This window comes from Blennius ocellaris (genome assembly GCF_963422515.1).
Source record: "Blennius ocellaris genome assembly, chromosome: 2".
Classification (NCBI taxonomy): Eukaryota; Metazoa; Chordata; class Actinopteri; order Blenniiformes; family Blenniidae; genus Blennius; species Blennius ocellaris.
Genome location: NC_137651.1, coordinates 31,799,036 through 31,820,843, shown reverse-complemented (window position 1 = coordinate 31,820,843; position 21,808 = coordinate 31,799,036). Strand labels below are relative to the sequence as shown.

General features: G+C 47.5%; 1 protein-coding gene across 1 annotated transcript in view; it reads right to left on the bottom strand.

Annotated features, from left to right (window-relative positions):
* Positions 1-18,672: 18,672 nt before the first annotated feature.
* brip1 (BRCA1 interacting helicase 1) overlaps positions 18,673-21,808 on the bottom strand; it is a gene marked incomplete at its 3' end in the record, with an annotated part of 55,315 nt that continues 52,179 nt past the window's right edge. Inside the window, 3 exon segments of the mRNA XM_080511311.1 lie at positions 18,673-18,960; positions 19,026-19,382; positions 19,771-19,856. Coding sequence (XP_080367437.1) covers positions 18,673-18,960; positions 19,026-19,382; positions 19,771-19,856 — 731 coding nt within the window.

Genomic DNA, 21,808 nt, shown 5'->3' with positions numbered 1-21,808 from the left:
CCTGCACAAACGTTCACACATCCACACATTCACACACGCAGAGAAACGCTTACCGTGACGTGACGCCTCAGAGCAGTGGAGAGCCAAGAGGGGGCGGGGCTAACTCCGTGACTATGTAGCTCACCCGCACGGAGGTGTGGTCATGTGATCACGAGGTACTTCGGAATAATTATTTATTTTTCTTTTTGAATGGAATTATTTGCCGTTTTGCTGTGGAAAAATGTTTTTGTTTACTTTAGAAGAAAAACTGAGGATCCGTTTAAAAAAGGAGTTGAATATGTATTTTCATGAATTTGATTGGCTAGGAGACGTCATCCCATTCCCGGTGGGGGGGGGGGAGGGGTTTACCCAGGGCTGCCCCTGGCCAAGTGGGGGGCCTAAGCGGGATTTTATTTTGGTGGCCCCCCTTCCAATAATATAACAATAATAATAATAATAATAATAATAAATTACAATTACTAACAAATCAAGTGAACAGCCTCTATCAACAGTGGAACAAGAACTTCTTGTTGAAGCACGAGCCTCTGACTGTTTGGACTTTTTCTTTCTTTTGCTAGCTCCCGAATCGTATTGACGTTTGGAAGCCATCTCTCTCTCTCTCTCTCTCTCTCTCGCTCTCTCTCTCTCTCTCTCTCTGCAGAGAATGATGATACTTTATTGATCCCTATTATTGAAATTGAATTCACTTGCGCAAAATGCCCCCCCCCCTCCCCCCCATGGATCGCGGGGCCCTACGCACAGCGCGTGTTCTGCATGTAGGGAGGGGCGGGCCTGGGTTTACCCTTTACAAGCAGGGTGGGACACTGTATTGGAGAGTCTGTCAGCAAGGGGCCACAGGAAACTCATGAAAGCCATCAGCTGAGGGAAGGTTTTGTTTGGGTTTTGTTTTCGGACTGTAAATATCTATATTTGTTTTGCCACTGTATATATAGAGCACCAGCACTATTTCTGAAGAAAATAAATGCACAGTTGACTTGCCATATGGAGCGTGGTGGTTATTATTATTAGTATTATTTGGACTGAATGAGAACCCCACCACAAAGACACAAGGAAATCTAGAAGCAGAGACGTCCTCATAAACCTCCATACAACTCTGAGTTCTATAGGTCTGTGACCTGCTTCTCCTGCTGCTAGCGTCAGGAGCTTCTGCAGCTTCTGCTCTGTATCAGAACCTCGGAGCTCCACCTGTCTTAACAGGAAATGATAGCCAATTCAGTTCTATCAGGCTCATAAGATATACTAAACAGTTAATCAGGAATTTGAATTAATAGTTAAATGAATTACAATTAACAGACTTAACAGTAAAGCTTGAAGGATTTTGGAGTTCTTGACACAGAAGAGTCGACATTTCATTCTCCTTTGTGCTCGTTAATAACACAGCAAGTATGATTCCAAACATTATATTTATTTACGTGTAAAGTGTGTTGACACTAACACAGGAAGACGAGCTCTAAAAACAACCTTTAGTATCAGATGGAGACTGTGCAGTTTGTACGTTTTCTTCCTTCTCAGCAGGAAGCAGCGCTCTCACGTGACGAACGTTTCCACTGCCTGTCCTTTAAAACCAGATTGATCTTTACAGACATTCAATTTGAATCGATTTCTTTTTATAGCCACTGGCCAAGTAATTGAAGCGACTATTTCGAAATGTACAATTGTAAAACAATCCCCAACATTTCTATTTATTGAGCATAAACAGAGATTGAGATTTGTATTCATTTTTGACAAACCTTTGCTTTTCCGGAGGACACGCCTCCTCCTGAAGCTGAGAAACAGAAACTTAACACATGAATTGATTGGTTTCATTGGAACTTGAGTGAGCAGCGGCAGAATCAACCAGGTCTCAGTCTTCAGGTTCACTATGGATGAAAGAGCAGAAGTTCACGGCTGCAGTGGCCAAACGTATCTGTGAGAAAGAGAAAGAGAACATAAGTTTACACCAAAAATCCCTGACGTCAGTTTAATAGCCCCACTTTTTCAGTCGGAGCTTTAATAGTGCATTAAGGGGCAGGGAAGGCAAACTGAAATTTATGTTATCTGACTTTCCACATAAAACCCCAGTCAATCTCATTATAAAGAAGCCAAGTTTAAGCCCCTTATGGAGCCGAGTATGTATCTGTGGAGGAACCTGGTCTCTCCGTCCATCTGGAAGTGATTGGGGGAGATCTGGCCGTCCCCCTCTCCCCTGCGTCGCACGGCCCTTCGCCGCTGTCGTCCCATAATCCCGTCTAACAGCCGCCCAGGCTCGCCGGGTCCATTCCGACGCAGTGATGGGCTTAACTTGGTCGTCTTGTAAAAAAGAAAAGGCTGGCTTGTTCTCCGAGCTCCTCCAAAAAGACACTCTAAATATCAGAAGGGGATTTAATATCAAGTCCATTAGGGCTTTTCTGGAACCCAGTAAATAGTCAATTAGTGGATCATTCTGATTTGATCCACATGCAGAGAGATCTGCCACGCAGGGGACGGAGGACGAGGGGGAGAGAGGATGAGGGGATGAGGGGGAGAGAGAATGAGGGGATGAGGGGGAGAGAGGATGAGGGATGAGGGGGAGAGAGGATGAAGGAATGAGGGGGAGAGAGGATGAAGGAATGAGGGGGAGAGAGGATGAGGGATGAGGGGGAGAGAGGATGAGGGATGAGGGGGAGAGAGGATGAGGGATGAGGGGGAGAGAGGATGAAGGAATGAGGGGGAGAGAGGATGAGGGATGAGGGGGAGAGAGGATGAGGGATGAGGGGGAGAGAGGATGAGGGATGAGGGGGAGAGAGGATGAGGGATGAGGGGGAGAGAGGATGAAGGAATAAGGGGGAGAGAGGATGAAGGAATGAGGGGAGAGAGGATGAAGGGATGAGGGGAGAGAGGATGAAGGAATGAGGGGGAGAGAGGATGAGGGATGAGGGGGAGAGAGGATGAAGGAATGAGGGGAGAGAGGATGAGGGATGAGGGGGAGAGAGGATGAGGGATGAGGGGGGAGAGAGAATGAAGGAAAGAGGGGGAGAGAGGATGAGGGAACGAGGGGACGGGGACAATGGGGGTATGAGGCAACAGAGGACGAGGAGATGAGGGGATGACGGGATGGGGGATGAGGAGATGATGAGATGATGAGGGGGAGAGAGGATGAGGGACGGGGGGAGAGAGGATGAGGAGACAGGGGGGAGAGAGGATGAGGGACGGGGGTGGTTCTCATGTGTCCCCAGGCCAGGATCATACTGACGGTGACACTGAGGAACACAGAAGAACTAATGAGGAACCGAGGTGTTTCAAGTCTTTACTGGGATTCCTTCATAAAGAAAGATTCATGGAGCAGGAGGCCAGACAAACTGCAGTGGGTGCTGCTCCTGGGGGGGGGGGGGGGGGCAAAAGGGCACGGGGTGGCTTCAAAGCTTGGTGGAGGGACATTAAACTGTTTGTGTCCCCTGATCAAACACACAGCTGGTTGGCAGCAGTATCAAGCCCGGCTAAATCTGCTGCATAAAACTAGTTTCAGTGTTTCAAAGTGGCTTCAGATAAAAGCATCTGTAAAAACTAATAACCAGCAGTGGGCTCTGGGGGGGGGGGGGGGGGGGCACATTATTTACCCCGTATGCCGGACACAAACTCCTGACGTATGAGAGACGTGCAAAAAAGCAGCTTAGAGTTCAGTCACTCCTCCGCCACATGAAGTGACGTTGACACACACACACACACACACACACACACACACACACACACACACACACACACACACACACACACACACACACACAGAACATCTTAACATTCAGCTCTAGACTTTAAACTGACACTATATTTTGCAGTATAAACATTATATCTTTTATACTTGAAGCTGTTGAAACAAACAGTTTCCTGCTTAGGATCAATAAAGTTCTATTGTATTTCAGATTTAGGCAGTAAAGTGAAATAGTTGGTTCAAGTGTGTCTCATAGAACGAGCTACAGGAAACGAGCTAGAGAAAACGAGCTACAGGAAACCAGTTACAGGAAACGAGCTACAGGAAGCGAGCTATAGGAAACGAGCTACAGGAAACGAGCTACAGGAAACGAGCTACAGGAAACGAGCTACAAGAAACAAGCTACAGGAAACGAGCTACAGGAAACGAGCTACAGGAAACGAGCTACAGGAAACGAGCTAGAGAAAACGAGCTACAGGAAACCAGTTACAGGAAACGAGCTACAGGAAGCGAGCTATAGGAAACGAGCTACAGGAAACGAGCTACAGGAAACGAGCTACAAGAAACAAGCTACAGGAAACGAGCTACAGGAAACGAGCTACAGGAAACGAGCTAGAGAAAACGAGCTATAGGAAACGAGCTACAGGAAACGAGCTACAGGAAACGAGCTATAGGAAACGAGCTACAGGAAACGAGCTAGAGAAAACGAGCTACAGGAAACCAGTTACAGGAAACGAGCTACAGGAAGCGAGCTATAGGAAACGAGCTACAGGAAACGAGCTACAGGAAACCAGTTAAAGGAAACGAGCTACAGGAAACGAGCTACAGGAAGCGAGCTATAGGAAACGAGCTACAGGAAACGAGCTACAGGAAACGAGCTACAGGAAACGAGCTACAGGAAGCGAGCTATAGGAAACGAGCTACAGGAAACGAGCTATAGGAAACGAGCTACAGGAAACGAGCTACAGGAAACGAGCTACAGGAAACGAGCTACAAGAAACAAGCTACAGGAAACGAGCTACAGGAAACGAGCTAGAGAAAACGAGCTACAGGAAACCAGTTAAAGGAAACGAGCTACAGGAAGCGAGCTATAGGAAGCGAGCTATAGGAAACGAGCTACAGGAAACGAGCTACAGGAAACGAGCTACAGGAAACGAGCTACAAGAAACAAGCTACAGGAAACGAGCTACAGGAAACGAGCTAGAGAAAACGAGCTACAGGAAACCAGTTAAAGGAAACGAGCTACAGGAAACGAGCTACAGGAAGCGAGCTATAGGAAATGAGCTACAGGAAACGAGCTACAGGAAACGAGCTACAAGAAACAAGCTACAGGAAACGAGCTACAGGAAACGAGCTAGAGAAAACGAGCTACAGGAAACCAGTTACAGGAAACGAGCTACAGGAAGCGAGCTACAGGAAACGAGCTACAGGAAACGAGCTACAGGAAACAAGATACAGGAAACAAGATACAGAAAATGAGCTGCAGGAAATGAGCTACAGGAAATGAGATACAGGAAACTCTTCTCAAGCTTGTTGAAAACAGAGCGCCAGGTTTGGTCTTCAGGATGTTTGTTCCTCTTCAGTCTAGAAACTTTCTTCTCCTCACCGGTCAGCTTTTCATGTTTTTGAGGAACTTTTGTGGATTCAGCTTTTTGTTGGAGGCTGTGACTTTTACATGGCCATTAGCATCACTGTTAGAGGGGGAAGTGTAATAAAGTGTAAATAGCTCTTCCTGTTGTTATTTTAGTGTTGTGGAGAATAAAACCGTTCTGAAGCTCATAAAACTCTGAGGTTTTGCTTCTCTTCACTCGACAGCATCGACAAATGATCACTTTTGTTCCCGATGGTGTAAAAGTTAAATATCGCAGCGTTCAGACCAACGGCTTCTAGTTCTCAGCCAATTATTGCTGATATCCACATTAAATAACCTGTAAAGATAATCCTTGCCATTAACAGATAGCAAGTTGGTCGACTCCCAAGACGGAGACCTGCAGCTCAATCTACACTTTAGTTTCCTCACAAAATCTTCACTGACGCAGTGATTGTACAAAAAGTCAAAGGTTAAACTTTACACACGGTTTTATTTTGCTCATACACTGAATCTGAGACTCAGTCCTGCAGACACAGCTCCATAATGTGCTGTGGTCCAATCAGATGGGACCATGTGTCTTTCGACTATATCATAGATCACAAATCTATTATTGGAATATCAACACGTGCAGTATCACAAAAGACCGGCTACCATACAGTGTTTCATATAAAACAATAGAATCATTATTTACGATGGATTTACAAAATGATGCAAATATAATATAGGATGCACATGTTAGATGAGTACTAACAATTAGCCGCTGGCCGATGCGAGTTCCATACAAGTTCTTATTATATACCAAAAACCTCTGCCATATGCCATCGAGGTGCCGAGGCTACGCTTTGCATGAACCACCTCTGCACAGCCTCAACGATGTGCACACCTCCAACAGCCGTATGCTACGCTAATTCTGGGCGCTACCACTCGCTCCAGTTACCCAGTGTATCAGACTAAGTTGCTTGGCTGCTGGGAGCCCCGACACCCCAGTTTAGCATGTTTGTAGCATAGCTCAGAGTCACATGCTGCAGCTGATTGGACAAACACGTTGACTCGTGGCCTGTCTGCGAGAAAACGTGATCCTCACTTTGCCAGTTTTGCCTTGTTTTGGTTTCACTACAGCAAGTTTAGACCTGGATTACAGACACAACGTTCATTCTGCGGGTCCAAATGTCTGCTGATGAGTCTACATGAAGAATAACAATCCAACTTGGTAATTTTATTTTGACAGTCACAGTAATCACAATCCATCTTGGTGGCCCGTCCACTAGAATGTTCTCCCATTGTGAATGTTTAGAGCTCATTGTTCTCTGCTACATGTGTGTGTCCGTTCATTAGTGAAATTAACAGCAGGACAAAGTGGCATGTTAATTACATCGTTTTCATGTGTTTTTGTCATTGCCATGGAAACATGAAGCTTTTTCACTTGAAGCGTCTTGTAAACAGGCCTTACTGAAACTCACACTACTGCATCAGTGTCTGCAGTGTGTGCAGACGAGAGTAGCACAATATCAGTCAGGAAGAATAGAATAGAATAGAATAGAATGGAAACTGTATTAATCTCGGGGGGGGGGGGGGGGTGATGTTATCAAGGAGAGATGGTCTAAAGAGATTTCAAGTAGAACAGAAACGCTGCAGTTGGGGTTCAGCACTGCGTCCTGCTGGGATCAAACCTGAAGTGTTGCTGTTCTTCCTGGTCTTTGTCCTGATTGTCAGAGTGGATCTGGTCTGAAGTGTGGCTGCAGGATGAGGGCTATGATCAGGTCATGAGCTAAAAGTCTCACCCGCCCGCCTCCTCATTAACCGAGCAGCACTGAGACCCTTCAGATTCCTAATTATTTCCTTTCACCCTCTTTCACCTCTGCTGGAGGCTATTTGATGTCTGGCTCTGCAGAAAAGCACCAGAACACAAAGAGCCACACCTCCCTCCACCCCAGACCCTTCCAAGGCCTGGATCAGAGGCTCTGCTCACATGGGGGATCCCCACAGGCTGGAGGGACCAGGCTGGAGGCTGGAGGGACCAGGGTGGAGAGACCAGGGTGGAGCGACCAGGCTGGAGGGACCAGGCTGGAGGGACCAGGCTGGAGGGACCAGGGTGGAGAGACCAGGGTGGAGCGACCAGGCTGGAGGGACCAGGCTGGCGGGACCAGGCTGGAGGGACCAGGGTGGAGGGACCAGGCTGGAGGGACCAGGGTGGAGCGACCAGGCTGGAGGGACCAGGCTGGAGGGACCAGGCTGGAGGGACCAGGGTGGAGGGACCAGGCTGGAGGGACCAGGGTGGAGCGACCAGGCTGGAGGGACCAGGCTGGAGGGACCAGGCTGGAGGGACCAGGGTGGAGGGACCAGGGTGGAGGATGGAGGGACCAGGTTGGAGGGACCAGGCTGGAGGATGGGGGGACTAGGCCATCTCACATCAGGCCTTCAGGACCAGCTCAGTTCTCAAACACAGTGAGAGTGAGAGTGAGAAAGAGAGCGAGAGAGAGAGAGAGAGAGAGAGAGAGAGAGAGAGAGAGAGAGAGAGAGAGAGAGAGAGAGAGAGAGAGGAGGAAGAGTAGGAGAAGTAGGAGGAGGGGGAGGAGGAGGAAGATCTCCTCTGGAGCACCTCCGCCCTCTCCTGGCTGAAATGTGCTACATCAGGCGCTGGAATCAGAGAATCTGAGTTTCTAAATCTGCCACTTTGAATCAAATTCAACTCATCTGGAGCCACGAAACACTTTGATCTCCTCAGGGCTCATTGATCAAAGCCACACTGGAGAAGCACATTGTGTTGAAGTTCTGTGTTTTAAGGCTCCAGCAGCAGCTTGATGGTTCCAGTGAAGTTGTTCAGCTAGCTAGTCGTTAACCGGTTAGTTAGTCGTTAACCGGTGATCCCACCTTATACAGGCTGAGCTTCAACACCTGCAGAGGTGATCATGTCACCTTCATCATCACCATCATCTTCATCACATCTATCACCCCATCACCTTCATCATATCTATCATCTTCATCACCATCACCTTTATCATATCCATCAACTTCATCCCCTTCATCATCCATCGCCTTCATCATCCATCGCCTTCATCATTCATCACATCCATCATTCATCACCTTCATCACATCCATCATCTTCATCATTCGTCACCTTCATCATTCATCACCTCCATCACTTATCACCTCCATCACCTCCACCATTCATCACCTCCATCCCCTCCACCATTCAGAGTGTTGCAGTGCACCAGGATTAATCCAGATCAAACTGATCACCTACGTATCATTAGCGAGGCTCGTGGAGCTGCAGGCTCAGTCGAACTGTTTATCCAGAATAAGAAAAAGAAATTAATTGAGATTAATTCAGTTGATAGGATTCTTTGTATGGTTTGGACAATCTGTGACACTTTCATCTTGTTTCATCACCTCATTGGTAGATTTTAGAACAAGACAAATAAAGTGTAAAGCAATAAATATCCAACTTCCGACAGATATTCAGAACAGAGGTGGAGTTATAACTCGAGAGAGGACTTAAAGTTACAACATGGAAGATTTTGCACAACAGTGAATTGATTTGGTCTTTCTATATGTGCAGTGAGGTTGTGAGCCGATTGGAGGCGGAGCTCAGGCAGCGTCCAATCATCACCCAGTTCAGAGGTCTGTACAAAACAATGGTGTTTACAAAGTACAGGAGGACGCAGGGCTGTGACACTGGAGTACAGGTGATTCATTGTTTACTTAGTTTTCTATGAAATATTTTTCTTGTAAATATGAAAGTATAGATTCTGTTGGTAAATATGTACATTAAAAAAACTACAGGCGTGTGAATAACTAATGGTTGAGGGGAAGAAGGGGAGGAGTCAACAAGCGTTACTTCTTCCGTTTCTGATATGTTGAGTCAATATTTATTTAGTGATCTGTTACTTGTTTTGTTGTTTTGTTGTTGTTCCCACATGTCCAAAATAAACTGTTCAAATCAAATCAAATCTTTTATTTCGAACATGCTCAAAATCAAATATCAAAATCAATAGTTCACAGCAATCAATCAGTTATTTCACCAAAACAGTAAGTCATGTCAGAAAAATATAATCAGGTTGCAGGTGTGAGAAGAGGTTCAACTTATTAAATATTTATATGAACTTATTCTCCATAAATAATTTAATTACCATTTTGGTTCTACTTTTTAAATAATAAATTAATTCAAACATGTTAGCACTGTTATATTTTAACTCTGTTGAAAAGGCAGAAATAAATTACATATATGCATTTTTTAACAATATACTGTAATGAAATATAATATATAATAAATGTAATAAAGCAGAATCATGATTATGGAAGGTTAATATTCAAAACATGACAAATAAATAGTGATACATTTATTCTATCACAATAGATTAAATACTTGTATTTTTGGTGATGTCTGGCCGTATCAGAAATACACACAGCTGCATATATTTGTTTAACAAACATAAATGCAGTTGTAGAAGAGAGAATATATAACTTTGTGTTTATCACAGCCTTTTCATCATTGTAGTAAAAACTGTCAGCACACAGAGTATCAGAGTTTCAGGACGTTTACTGAGGAAATGCAGTACTCTGTGGATTACTGGAGGAATTTACTGATGAGGACAAGGAGAAGGTTTGGAGGCAGACAGAGACCCCTGGAGGAGCTGCTCTGCACTGCAGTGGAGGAGGAGGAGGAGGAGGAGGAGGAGGAGGAGGAGGAGGAGGAGGAGGAGGAGGAGGAGGAGGAGGAGGAGGAGGAGGAGGAAGAGGAGGAAGAGGAGGAGGAGGAGGAGGAGGAGGAGGAGCAAATGAAGATGCTCTGCAGCCTGTGCCGGTTCAGAGCTGAAGGTGGGATCCACAGGGCAAAGCGGTCACACTTATCCCACTAAGATGTTTGTGCCTTATTAAGTCTGTAACCACAAACTGAGCCGCCTGGCCACAGCTTCGCGTTCAGCTGCCGGTCTGGTCCGGATCAAGTATTTACTTTGATAAGTCCGGTTTAGCGGGGTGGTTAGCCAAAGGAGGGACAATCCTGCTGAAGGTGATTAAGTACCTAAAGAAAGGCTGGGCGACGCTTCAGGACACGCCAGGCTGGGAAGGTCAGGCCTGGCCGGGACGTCCTGGTTCCTCTCACTGAACACACAGGACCTCTGAACATGGTTCCTCTCACTGAACACACAGGACCTCTGAACATGGCTCCTCTCACTCAACACACAGGACCTCTGAACATGGCTCCTCTCACTGAACACACAGGACCTCTGAACATGGCTCCTCTCACTGAACACACAGGACCTCTGAACATGGCTCCTCTCACTGAACACACAGGACCTCTGAACATGGCTCCTCTCACTGAACATGAGCCTGACCGTCACCCACAGCACCTCGATCCAGTCTGACTCTGACCCGGTCCAACAAAACACGCCAACTCCGCCGAGGGCCAGATTCCCACACCAGCGCCCTGACGCTCTGAGCTCAGGATGCATGAAGCTCCAGTCCCTCTGTGGAAACTCCTCTCCAGGTTTGTTTCCCAGGACACGACCCTGCACATGGTTTGGTAGGTCACAGAGTTTGAGGTCATGTGCTGAGCGGCCTGGAGCAGACGGACAAGATTCCAAACCCAACGACCATCAACATTCACTCGTCAGTCACTCATCAAGGTTACAGCAACTTCTGGAACCTTGGTGACCAAAACAGCTGTTTCTACCAAACATCTTCAAGCAGCTGACATCTCGTTTTTCTTTTCTGCTTCGTAACGCTTGTTGCTTTTTAAAAATCTTAGCGGTCACACCTGAGCTGGTTGACCAGGTGAGTCTGCAGTGAAATATGAGGACGTTTTCCACAGGAAGCAAACATTTGAGCACATGAAGACTCGGAGAGGATGAAAGCATTTTGTTCTGGTAGCATTCACCATCTGTAGCCGCCACCAATCAGCTAATCCACAGTCAGGAAGCGGCTGCAGACCCACCACACCCTGATCCAGTGAGGATTAATAGAGCTCCTGCAATCAGGTTTAATCTCCGCCCCACACTGGTACCAGCCGGACTCACATTTGTAACTGAGTCAAGATGAAGGGCAGCTCGTGAACGTTCCATCATCATCATCATCATCATCATCATTCAACTCAATTCAGCTGCTGGTGATGTGTGGTTCAACCGAAGCAGCCAGCCGTAGAGCCGAGCCTCCTAACGTCTCACTGTGTCATGTGACCTCAGCAGGACACTGACGCTCACTTCCTCCCTGTTGTGGCGTCAGGAGCAGCAGGCGTCACTTCCAGACCTTCGTCAGAGAGTGAATAATGTGACGAACGGTGTGAAGAGCCCGCAGACGGCTAAGACCACGTCCACACAATGAGAAAAACCATCTGTTTTCTCCCAGAGGTTCTCAAAATAAAACCTCCGTCCACACGTCACTATGACCTGGGCTCAACACTTCAGGACATGTAGTACACATGCCAGGCCTTTAGGGGCGCTGTGACTCACCAAACACACCAAAAACGCAGAAGGAGACAGAACACATAGGAATGTAGAAGCAGACTTGTGCTCAAAAACTTCCATTAATTCTAGTTCTATAGGTCTATGGCCCTGCTGCTAGCATCAGTAGCTTCTGCTGCTAGCATCAGTAGCTTCTGCAGCTCTGATTGTTGTGTTATTTGATGACATCACGGACTGCGGGGAGGGGGGGGGGGGAGGAGGGGGATTACATCATATTTTTCCCACAGATGATCGTTGCAGTCCGCACCGCGGGGGGTTGGACGACATGAGCCAGGGTTTTAGAATTCCCCCACTCTGGGACCCGTGTTATATAAAACATAAAAAAAAACCTGTTTTCACACTTCTAAAACGGCCTCATGTGGATAATAGGCCAGAAACATCTGGTTTAGGTGAACCGGGTGTCATGGTGTGGACGGCATCTTAAGCAGAACATTTGCTCTTTTTATAAGTAACACTGCAGGAATTTGTGTTATATCGATCTTCAGCCGCCACAACAAGAGTGAGTTCAGTACAAAGTGTGCATAAAATGTTAAATTACAAGAAAAACATGTACTATTATAGCAGCCACTATAAAAAAAATTGTAATTTCTGAAAAAATATGGATGTGATTACAATACTAATGTAATTACCATGAAAGATGTGTGACTATAATGTTATAGTGAATCAAGGTGTAATTACCACAACAAAATGTGCACGAACGATTACAATAAACACATGCAGTGTCAGTTTTTAGCATGATGACAGCATTCAGATTTGCTGTTTTTTAAAAAGACTTTAAACTGGACACTGCCACACGATGAACTCGGTTGAATGAAATGTAGATCTGCTTGTTTTGGCTCTAACAGCAACTTGTTGTGTTGGATGGCGACGAGAGGCAGTGACGCCGCGTCTCCTCCGACTCGTCCGAGGTGTAAAAGCGCCCAGGCCGGGCCGCTGTGCTGCAATCTCAGTAAATCTGGACACCAGGTGTACTTTCAGCAGGTGTTGGATTACCGGCCAGCATTTCCAGGACGTAACCCGGAGCCCTGCGAAGCGAGCGCTCGCTAAGAGGCCTAAGCACAGGTAAGAGAGGTAAACTTGGGGATTTACGTCCCCAGCTCCGACTCCAAAGACTCTTAGCAGGTGATTTGAGGCTCATCCCCTCGGAGCTTAGGCTGTGCCGACTGGACACGGCTGCACCGTCAAATCAGGTGTCTGCAGGACTTAGCCCCGTCCAGCCAGGTGGATCATGGCTGCAGGGCGGGTCACCCATCCTGTTAACGTAGCCGTTTGAAAGGGTATTTACAGGGTGATCCCATTACGCTGGACTCAAATCTCCATAAGGTGTTCCAAAACAGGTCCAGGACGGATTCTGACGCACCTTTTGGCAGGAAACCTTCACAACACATACGTGTGCATGTTAATGCACATCCGGCCTCTTCTGCTGCACCGGGAGGATCATCGGCTGGTGTCACACAGCTGACAAGCACAAGGCCACACAGATGAAATCACACACACACACACACACACACACAGGGAATAGGATCTCACCTCCACACCGGTGAGTCTTCATGTCCTCTAGAAGTCCCTGGAACGCTCCCTGACTGAAGGAGGATCAGTGTGTGAGGAATGATCCCTGCACTAAACATACGTCAGTGCTGTTTAATGACTTTTAATCCAGTTTATAACCACAAATACAAACAACTTCCTTCTCTTGATTAAGGAAGAACAGAGAAATGCAAAAACAGGCCATGACAACCTGGAACCTGCAGCGACTCCAGAAGCCACACCTCTATCTCCAATGACCCCACTAACCTGGACACCCCCCCCCCCCCCCCCCCCCGTTCTGCCCCCCCCCCCCCCCCCCCCTCCCCTCTGAGCAAAGATACCACGCATTAAAAACCAAAAGAAACCACCTCAAGCACAGCTTTTGTTTCCCTCAGGCTGTGAGAGCCCCCACCACACACACACACACACACACACACACACACACACACACACACACACACACACACACACACACACACACACACACACACACACACACACACACACACACACACACACACACACACACACACACACACACACCACAATGATTTTGTGCTAAGCAATGTGGACCGCTGCTCCACTCTTTCTGAACTACTTGTAAATACTTCAATTTGCTCCTCCCAGACCTGGTTGTACATATTTTAATGTTTATATTTCACCTCATCAGATCTTCACCAAACCAGCTCCAGGCCATAAATGCTCTGGAGCAGATCTGTGTCCGAAAACATCCACTCCACTTCCTGCAGAATCACCCGGAGAGACCCGGGTAGGAAGTGTCACCTTTGACGTTCACACAGAGAACTGGCTTCTTGCTGCGGCAGCTCCTAATGCTGCGGCTACTGCCTCTACTGCAATGACTGCAGCTCATCTCCTCAACATCTCAACACCTCAACATGGGGACATGGGGAAGATGGAGGGAGGATGGGAGGGTAGAGAGAGGATAGAGGGAGCCTGCACAGAGTTACATAGATCTACATAGAGCTGCATAGAGCTACATAGAGGTACATAGAACTGAACAGAGCTACATAGAGCTACATAGAGGTACATAGAACTGAACAGAGCTACATAGAGCTACATAGAGGTACATAGAACTGAACAGAGCTACATAGAGCTACATAGAGGTACATAGAGGTACATAGAGCTGCATGGAGCTACATAGAGATGGTGTCATATAGGCTGAGAGAGCAAACATCACTCTCCTCCCTGATGAAGTGCACACACACACACACACACACACACACACACACACACACACACACACACACACACACACACACACACACACACACACACACACACACACACACACACACACACACACACACACAGCTCTCCACTCCCTTGTTTGCACTGCAGCTCTGTTTCAGTCGCCTCACTGCTGTTTGTGTGTGAGTACAGAGTGTGAGAGCGTTTTTGTTGGGATGACACTTGTTTGTTCTGCACAGGCGTGTTTGTGCTGCTCCTGGAGGAGGAGGAGGAGGAGGAGGAGGCAAGCCTGTGGCCCGCAGGCTGAAACTGGCCTGTCGGGCCCACAGGAGGGCTGAAACAGCAAAAACCAAAGAACACGTCCACTGTACGCTTACACTAACTTCTGGGCCTCGTTCTTCCAGAGGACATTACACGCCTTTACGTTACATTACTGTCCAAAACAAAGAGTCTCAAACATTTATGACTTTGAAATCTGTTTTTATAAAACACAACAATAAACAAAGTATTGTTTTCTGTGTTTACAAAATAGCCCCATAGTGGACCTCCAATTCTGAAGGGCTAGGGTTCTGAACACCCACCCCCCACCCTAAATAAATAAATAAATACATTTAAAAAAATAAATAATAATTAAAAAATAAAAAAAAAAAAAAAAAAAACTATAGAGAAACAAGAGGGTGACTTTGTATATAGATGTTGATTAAAGTAAAGAAAATTATGTGTGGGGGTGATTACCATTTCCTGGTCCATTTCTTTTTACTGGCCAATAGCAGTGCAGTCATAATCTATTTGCCCTCTTTCAGCCACTTCGGAGCTTATGTCTATGGGTATACAGACTGAAAGTATAGCAAGAGGACGAGAAACATACATCACCAGCAACTTCAACATCAGCAACTTCGTCAGCAGCAACTTCGTCAGCAGCAACTTCGTCAACAGCAACCTCATCACCAAAGAGGTTTGGACCAACAGTTAGCTCGATGTTGCTCAGTAATTCAGCTGCTCACTGGTTCAGGAGCATTTTATTCTGAGCCGTTCCACATGCTACATGCTACATGCTAAAGAGTTTCAGGCTCATACACCAGTGATGCTACATACTAAAGAGTCACTACAGAGATGTAGAGTCACCACAGAGGAGATGTAGAGTCACGACAGAGGAGATGTAGAGTCACTACATAGGAGATGTAGAGCCATTACAGAGATGTAGAGTCACTACAGATGTAGAGTCACTACATAGGAGATGTAGAGTCACCACAGAGGTGATGTAGAGTCATTACACAGATGTAGAGTCACTACAGATGTAGAGTCACTACATAGGAGATGTAGAGTCACCACAGAGGTGATGTAGAGTCAATACAGAGATGTAGAGTCACTACAGAGAAGATGTAGAGTCACTACAGATGTAGAGTCACCACAGAGATGTAGCGCTGCAAGGTACACAGCTCTGTGGATGAGGCTCTGCTCCGTTCAGTTCTAAGTGAGCCTGAACTGTCTCGATACCTTTCTTTCGCATTCTTTCTTGCTGATAATGTCATTTACACTAAACCAGTTTGGACAGATTGACAAAACAAAAGTGAGGAGATGAAGTGAACAATGGCAGCGCCTTGTCTGTGGCTAAGCCACTCATTCTGTTGGGACAGCAAATGAGCAGAATTAGCTGCAGAAACAGATGTCTCTTTATTGGTGCTGACACAATAGGCGAAACGGTAAAACCCCGCAGCACATGCACAATGCTGCTGATCCTTTGTGGGCCGTGGCAGAGCGGCGTGTTGCCGCTGCAGCGAAGGGAAACAGTGCCCCACTCTGTCCACAGCCCGCCACACAGGCAGGGCTCTGCAGGCCACCGTGTCAGGGCCAATAAGGCTTACAGCCTCAAGCAGGAGGAGGGCAAAGGTGGCGACAACGTGTCTGCAACACCTCCACGTCACAGTAAACGCATTAATGCGTTGCCAGTGATCAGTGTACATGGATGCACGCACACAAAAACAAAAGGTTGTCTAATTAATAGGAGCCACGGCTATTAAAGGCACAATAGGGTGTAAGGAGCTTTGTCCTGGTAAACTGGGTCATGATGGAAAAGCACCGGAGAGAAGAATGGAGCAGTGTGTGTGTGTGTGTGCGTGTGTGTGCGTGTGTGTGTGCGTGACCCTCACCTGCCTAGCCTCTCAGTGTTTGGCTGGAGGTTCACACACAGCGGGGATGAGACTGCCCTAAACCTGCCTTTGTCTTTCTGTCAATAATCATGTTTGCGCTCTCATGATCCGATGGCTTTAGCTCTGCTCAGTTACCACCTACACCACTGACTGATGAACGGCCCCGCCGCGGCACAGGGATCAGCACAGCAGCTACTGACATGTTGTCTTTTCTTTGCCTCCTTTCATCTTCTCAGTCGGCCTCCAGTCTAACAGCAACCGAGCAAACACCTCGGAGGGGAAACACCTCGGAGGGGAAACAGCCTGACGCAGCAGCAGAGAGCGAGGTTAAGGAGAGAGTACCTGGCAATGAGGAGATACAAACAGTCGCTCCTGCACCAAACACATTTATCACAATGTGCCTGATGGATGTGCTCGAGTTCTGCGCTGAGCCAGATGAACTATGTGGAAGACGAAATGGTGTGGAAAAACTCATTCTTCCTACTAACAAAACACTACAAAGGTGTTACAGACCTCTGACATGGAGGTCTGTATCCTGCAGCTACATGTGACTCCTCTGTAGAGACTCCATCGAGCTGCCACTACATGACATGGAAATAATTACCTTTACTTTTTAATTTTGGTGCAATTGACATGATCTTTGAGATTGATTTGGAGATGATAAATATGATAAATATAGTGTCCTCTCGGCAAAATAACCAGGATTAAATACAAATAAAGGAAAGTTTGCAAAGAAAATAGATGTTTCTAGATATTTATTTACTATGTGTACTAACTTAACTGGAGCAGTGCCAAGAACTAATGAAGGGCCATGTGGAAAAATGCAAAACCATGAAAAATAAGCGGTCAAGTCAAGGTGTGGTCTAATAGAGGTGTGGTCTAAAAGAGGTGTGGACTCATAAAGAGGCGTGGTCTAATAGAGGTGTGGTCAAATAGAGGTTTGGTCTAATAACCAGGTGTGGTCTAATGGAGGTTTGGTCTAAAAGAGGTGTGGACTCATAATAAGGCGTGGTCTAAGAGAGGTTTGGTCTAAAAGAGGTGTGGTCTAATAGAGGCGTGGTCTAATAGAGGTTTGGTCTAATAACCAGGTCTAATAACCAGGTGTGGTCTAATGGAGGTTTGGTCTAAAAGAGGTGTGGACTCATAATAAGGCGTGGTCTAAGAGAGGTTTGGTCTAAAAGAGGTGTGGTCTAATAGAGGCGTGGTCTAATAGAGGTGTGGTCTCATAGAGGTGTGGTCTAATGGAGGTGTGGTCTAATGGAGGTGTGGTCTAATGGAGGTGTGGTCTAATAGAGGCGTGGTCTAACAACCAGGTGTGGTCTAATGGAGGTGTGGTCTAATAGAGGCGTGGTCTAACAACCAGGTGTGGTCTAATGGAGGTGTGGTCTAATAGAGGTGTGGTCTAATAGAGGTGTGGACTCATAAAGAGGTGTGGTCTAATAGAGGTGTGGTCTAATGGAGGTGTGGTCTAATGGAGGTGTTGTCTAATGGAGGTGTGGTCTAATGGAGGTGTGGTCTAATAGAGGTGTGGTCTACAGTCAGTTGCAGAGAAATGTTTGAATTTCAGTCAAAATGTTTCCAGGGCCTGAACTTGTATTTGTAAAACACCTGCAGCAGGAAACCAACAGATGAATGTTGGTTTCAAAAGAAAGACGAGTGCATCCTTCCTATATGCTGAAAGCACAACAAGCTCCCTCATGTCCCCTGCTGCCATCATCATGTGGTCTGAAACTGGAACCCAACTAAACCATTCGTTCATTCATCCATTCATTCAGTGTGAAACTGAGCCAGGGAGTCTCTACCGGCCTCGCCAGCAGGAGACTCCTCCTCCTCACCTCTTACCAGTTCTGCTGAAGACGCAACCAGAAGACAAGCCCTGGACTTGTAACCACTGTTCACTCCTCAGTACCGTTTCTATTGACAGGATGCATTGTGGGTATTGTGTTCTGTCAACATATCAAGAGGAGGAGAGAGATGGTCTGTACCGCCGTGTAGAAATACACTTCGACAACACTTTGTAATGTGTTCATTAAATTCATTCCTTCTAAACAACAGTGTGTACATGTTCTAACTTTCAAACTGCTCTTCTCCCAAACCGGATCCCATGAAGACTCTGATGAAGACTCTGATGAAGACGCTGATGAAGACCCTGATGAAGACTCTGATGAAGACTGATGAAGACTGATGAAGACCCTGATGAAGGCCCTGATGAAGACTGATGAAGACCCTGAGTAAGACTCTGATGAAGACTCTGATGAAGACTGATGAAGACCCTGATGAAGACTCTGATGAAGACCCTGATGAAGACTCTGAGTAAGACTCTGATGAAGACTCTGATGAAGACTGATGAAGACCCTGATGAAGACCCTGAGTAAGACTCTGATGAAGACTGATGAAGACTGATGAAGACTGAGTAAGACCCTGATGAAGACTCTGATGAAGACTCTGATGAAGACCCCGATGAAGACTCTGATGAAGACTCTGATGAAGACTCTGAAGAAGACCCTGATGAAGACTGATGAAGACCCTGATGAAGACTCTGATGAAGACTCTGAAGAAGACCCTGATGAAGACTGATGAAGACCCTGAGTAAGACTCTGATGAAGACTGATGAAGACTGATGAAGACTGAGTAAGACCCTGATGAAGACTCTGATGAAGACTCTGATGAAGACTGATGAAGACCCCGATGAAGACTCTGATGAAGATTCTGATGAAGACGCTGATGAAGACCCTGATGAAGACTCTGATGAAGACTGATGAAGACTGATGAAGACTCTGATGAAGACTCATTCAGCAGTACACGGCAGAGACAGGCTCTCACAGGAAGAACATGCATCCCTTGGTGAGCGTGGCAGTGCAAACACCATGCTCCTGCACTAAGCCCTGCTTTCAAAAGTCAAAGCTTGTGGGCTTGTTGAGAGCATTGAGGGAGTGCAGGAGGAGGGGAAGTACAAAGAGAGATGGAAGAAACAATGAGGGAGGGAAGCGGCTGGAAGCGGCAGCTGCCCCGGTACAGGCACCGCGCTGCACCACACAAAGCTGGGCTCTAAGCCGCTGCTGCAAAGAGCAGCGCTGCCTGTTTGCTTTGCAGGTGTTGTCCTGCTGCCCTTTGTTTGCACATGAACTGGGGGTGTTGAGGGCGAGCTGTGGAGCCACGCCCCACTTCCAGGTAGACCGGGGGAGGGGTGGGGGGTGGGGGCTTCAGGAGACACCTCCATTCTCCTGTGAAGCCCCAGCGGGACCAAGCCTCTGAAGACATCAGCAGCATGAGACTCTGAAGAGCTCAGGGTGAAGAGCTGAGCATGACATCACTCCTGCTCATGATGTCACTCCTGCTCATGACATCATGACGTCACTCCTGCTCATGACGTCACTCCTGCTCATGACATCATGACGTCACTCCTGCTCATGATGTCACTCCTGCTCATGACATCATGACGTCACTCCTGCTCATGACGTCACTCCTGCTCATGACGTCACTCCTGCTCATGACATCATGACGTCACTCCTGCTCATGACGTCACTCCTGCTCATGACGTCACTCCTGCTCATGATGTCACTCCTGCTCATGACATCATGACGTCACTCCTGCTCATGATGTCACTCCTGCTCATGACATCATGACGTCACTCCTGCTCATGACGTCACTCCTGCTCATGACATCATGACGTCACTCCTGCTCATGACATCATGACGTCACTCCTGCTCATGACATCATGACGTCACTCCTGCTCATGACGTCATGATGTCACTCCTGCTCATGACGTCACTCCTGCTCATGATGTCACTCCTGCTCATGACATCATGACGTCACTCCTGCTCACGACGTCACTCCAGGCCTCGTGACTTTAGTAAATCCACATTGTGTGTATGTCACTTCCTGTCTGAGAGGACTTTGTTTGCATGGCAAGGCGGTGTGTGGTGACAGGGTGAATGTGTGGTCAATGTGAATGTGCGGTGACAGGGTGAATGTATGGTGTATGTGTGGCGACAGGGTGAGTGTGTGGCGACAGGGTGAATTTGTGGTGGCAGGGTGAATGTATGGTGTATGTGTGGTGACAGGGTGAGTGTGTGGCGACAGGGTGAATGTGTGGCGACAGGCTGAATATGTGGCGACAGGGTGAATGTGTGGTGGCAGGGTGAATTTGTGATGACAGGATGAATTTGCGGTGACAGGGTGAATGTGTGGTGACAGGGTGAATTTGCGGTGACAGGGTGAATGTGTGGTGACAGGGTGAGTGTGTGGTGACAGGGTGAATGTGTGGTCAATGTGTGGTGACAGGGTGAATGTGTGGTGACAGGGTGAATGTGCTGTGACAGGGTGAATGTGTGGGGGCAGGGTGAGTGTGTGGTGACAGGGTGAGTGTGTGGTGACAGGCTGAATTTGTAATGACAGGGTGAGTGTGTGGTGACAGGGTGAGTGTGTGATAACAGGGTGAGTGTGTGGTGACAGGGTGAGTGTGTGGTGACAGGGTGAATGTGTGGTGACAGGGTGAATGTGTGGTGGCAGGGTGAGTGTGTGGTGACAGGGTGAGTGTGTGGTAGCAGGGTGAGTGTGTGGTGACAGGGTGAATGTGTGATGACAGGGTGAATGTGTGGTGGCAGGGTGAGTGTGTGGTGACAGGGTGAGTGTGTGGTGACAGGGTGAGTGTGTGGTGACAGGGTGAATGTGTGGTGGCAGGGTGAGTGTGTGGTGACAGGGTGAGTGTGCAGTGACAGGGTGAGTGTGTGGTGACATGGTGAATGTGCGGTGACAGGGTGAGTGTGTGGTGACAGGGTGAATGTGTGGTGGCAGGGTGAGTGTGTGGTGACAGAGTGAGTGTGTGGTGACAGGGTGAGTGTGTGGTGACAGGGTGAGTGTGCAGTGACAGGGTGAGTGTGTGGTGACATGGTGAATGTGCGGTGACAGGGTGAGTGTGTGGTGACAGGGTGAGTGTGTGGTGGCAGGGTGAGTGTGTGGTGACAGGGTGAGTGTGTGGTGACAGGGTGAGTGTGTGGTGACAGGGTGAGTGTGTGGTGGCCAGCGTACTGTCCGGCAGCAGGAAGGTGAGCCAGCGGCTGCCAGCTGGTCAACAATAGAGGGGATCAGCTCCGACTTCAAAGAGGAGTGCACGCTCACCACTTGTGTTCAGGTTTATGAAGCTTTGAAGTCGGAGCTCTATTCTAACAGGCAGAAAGCCGCTGAATGGCCGCCGAGCCCA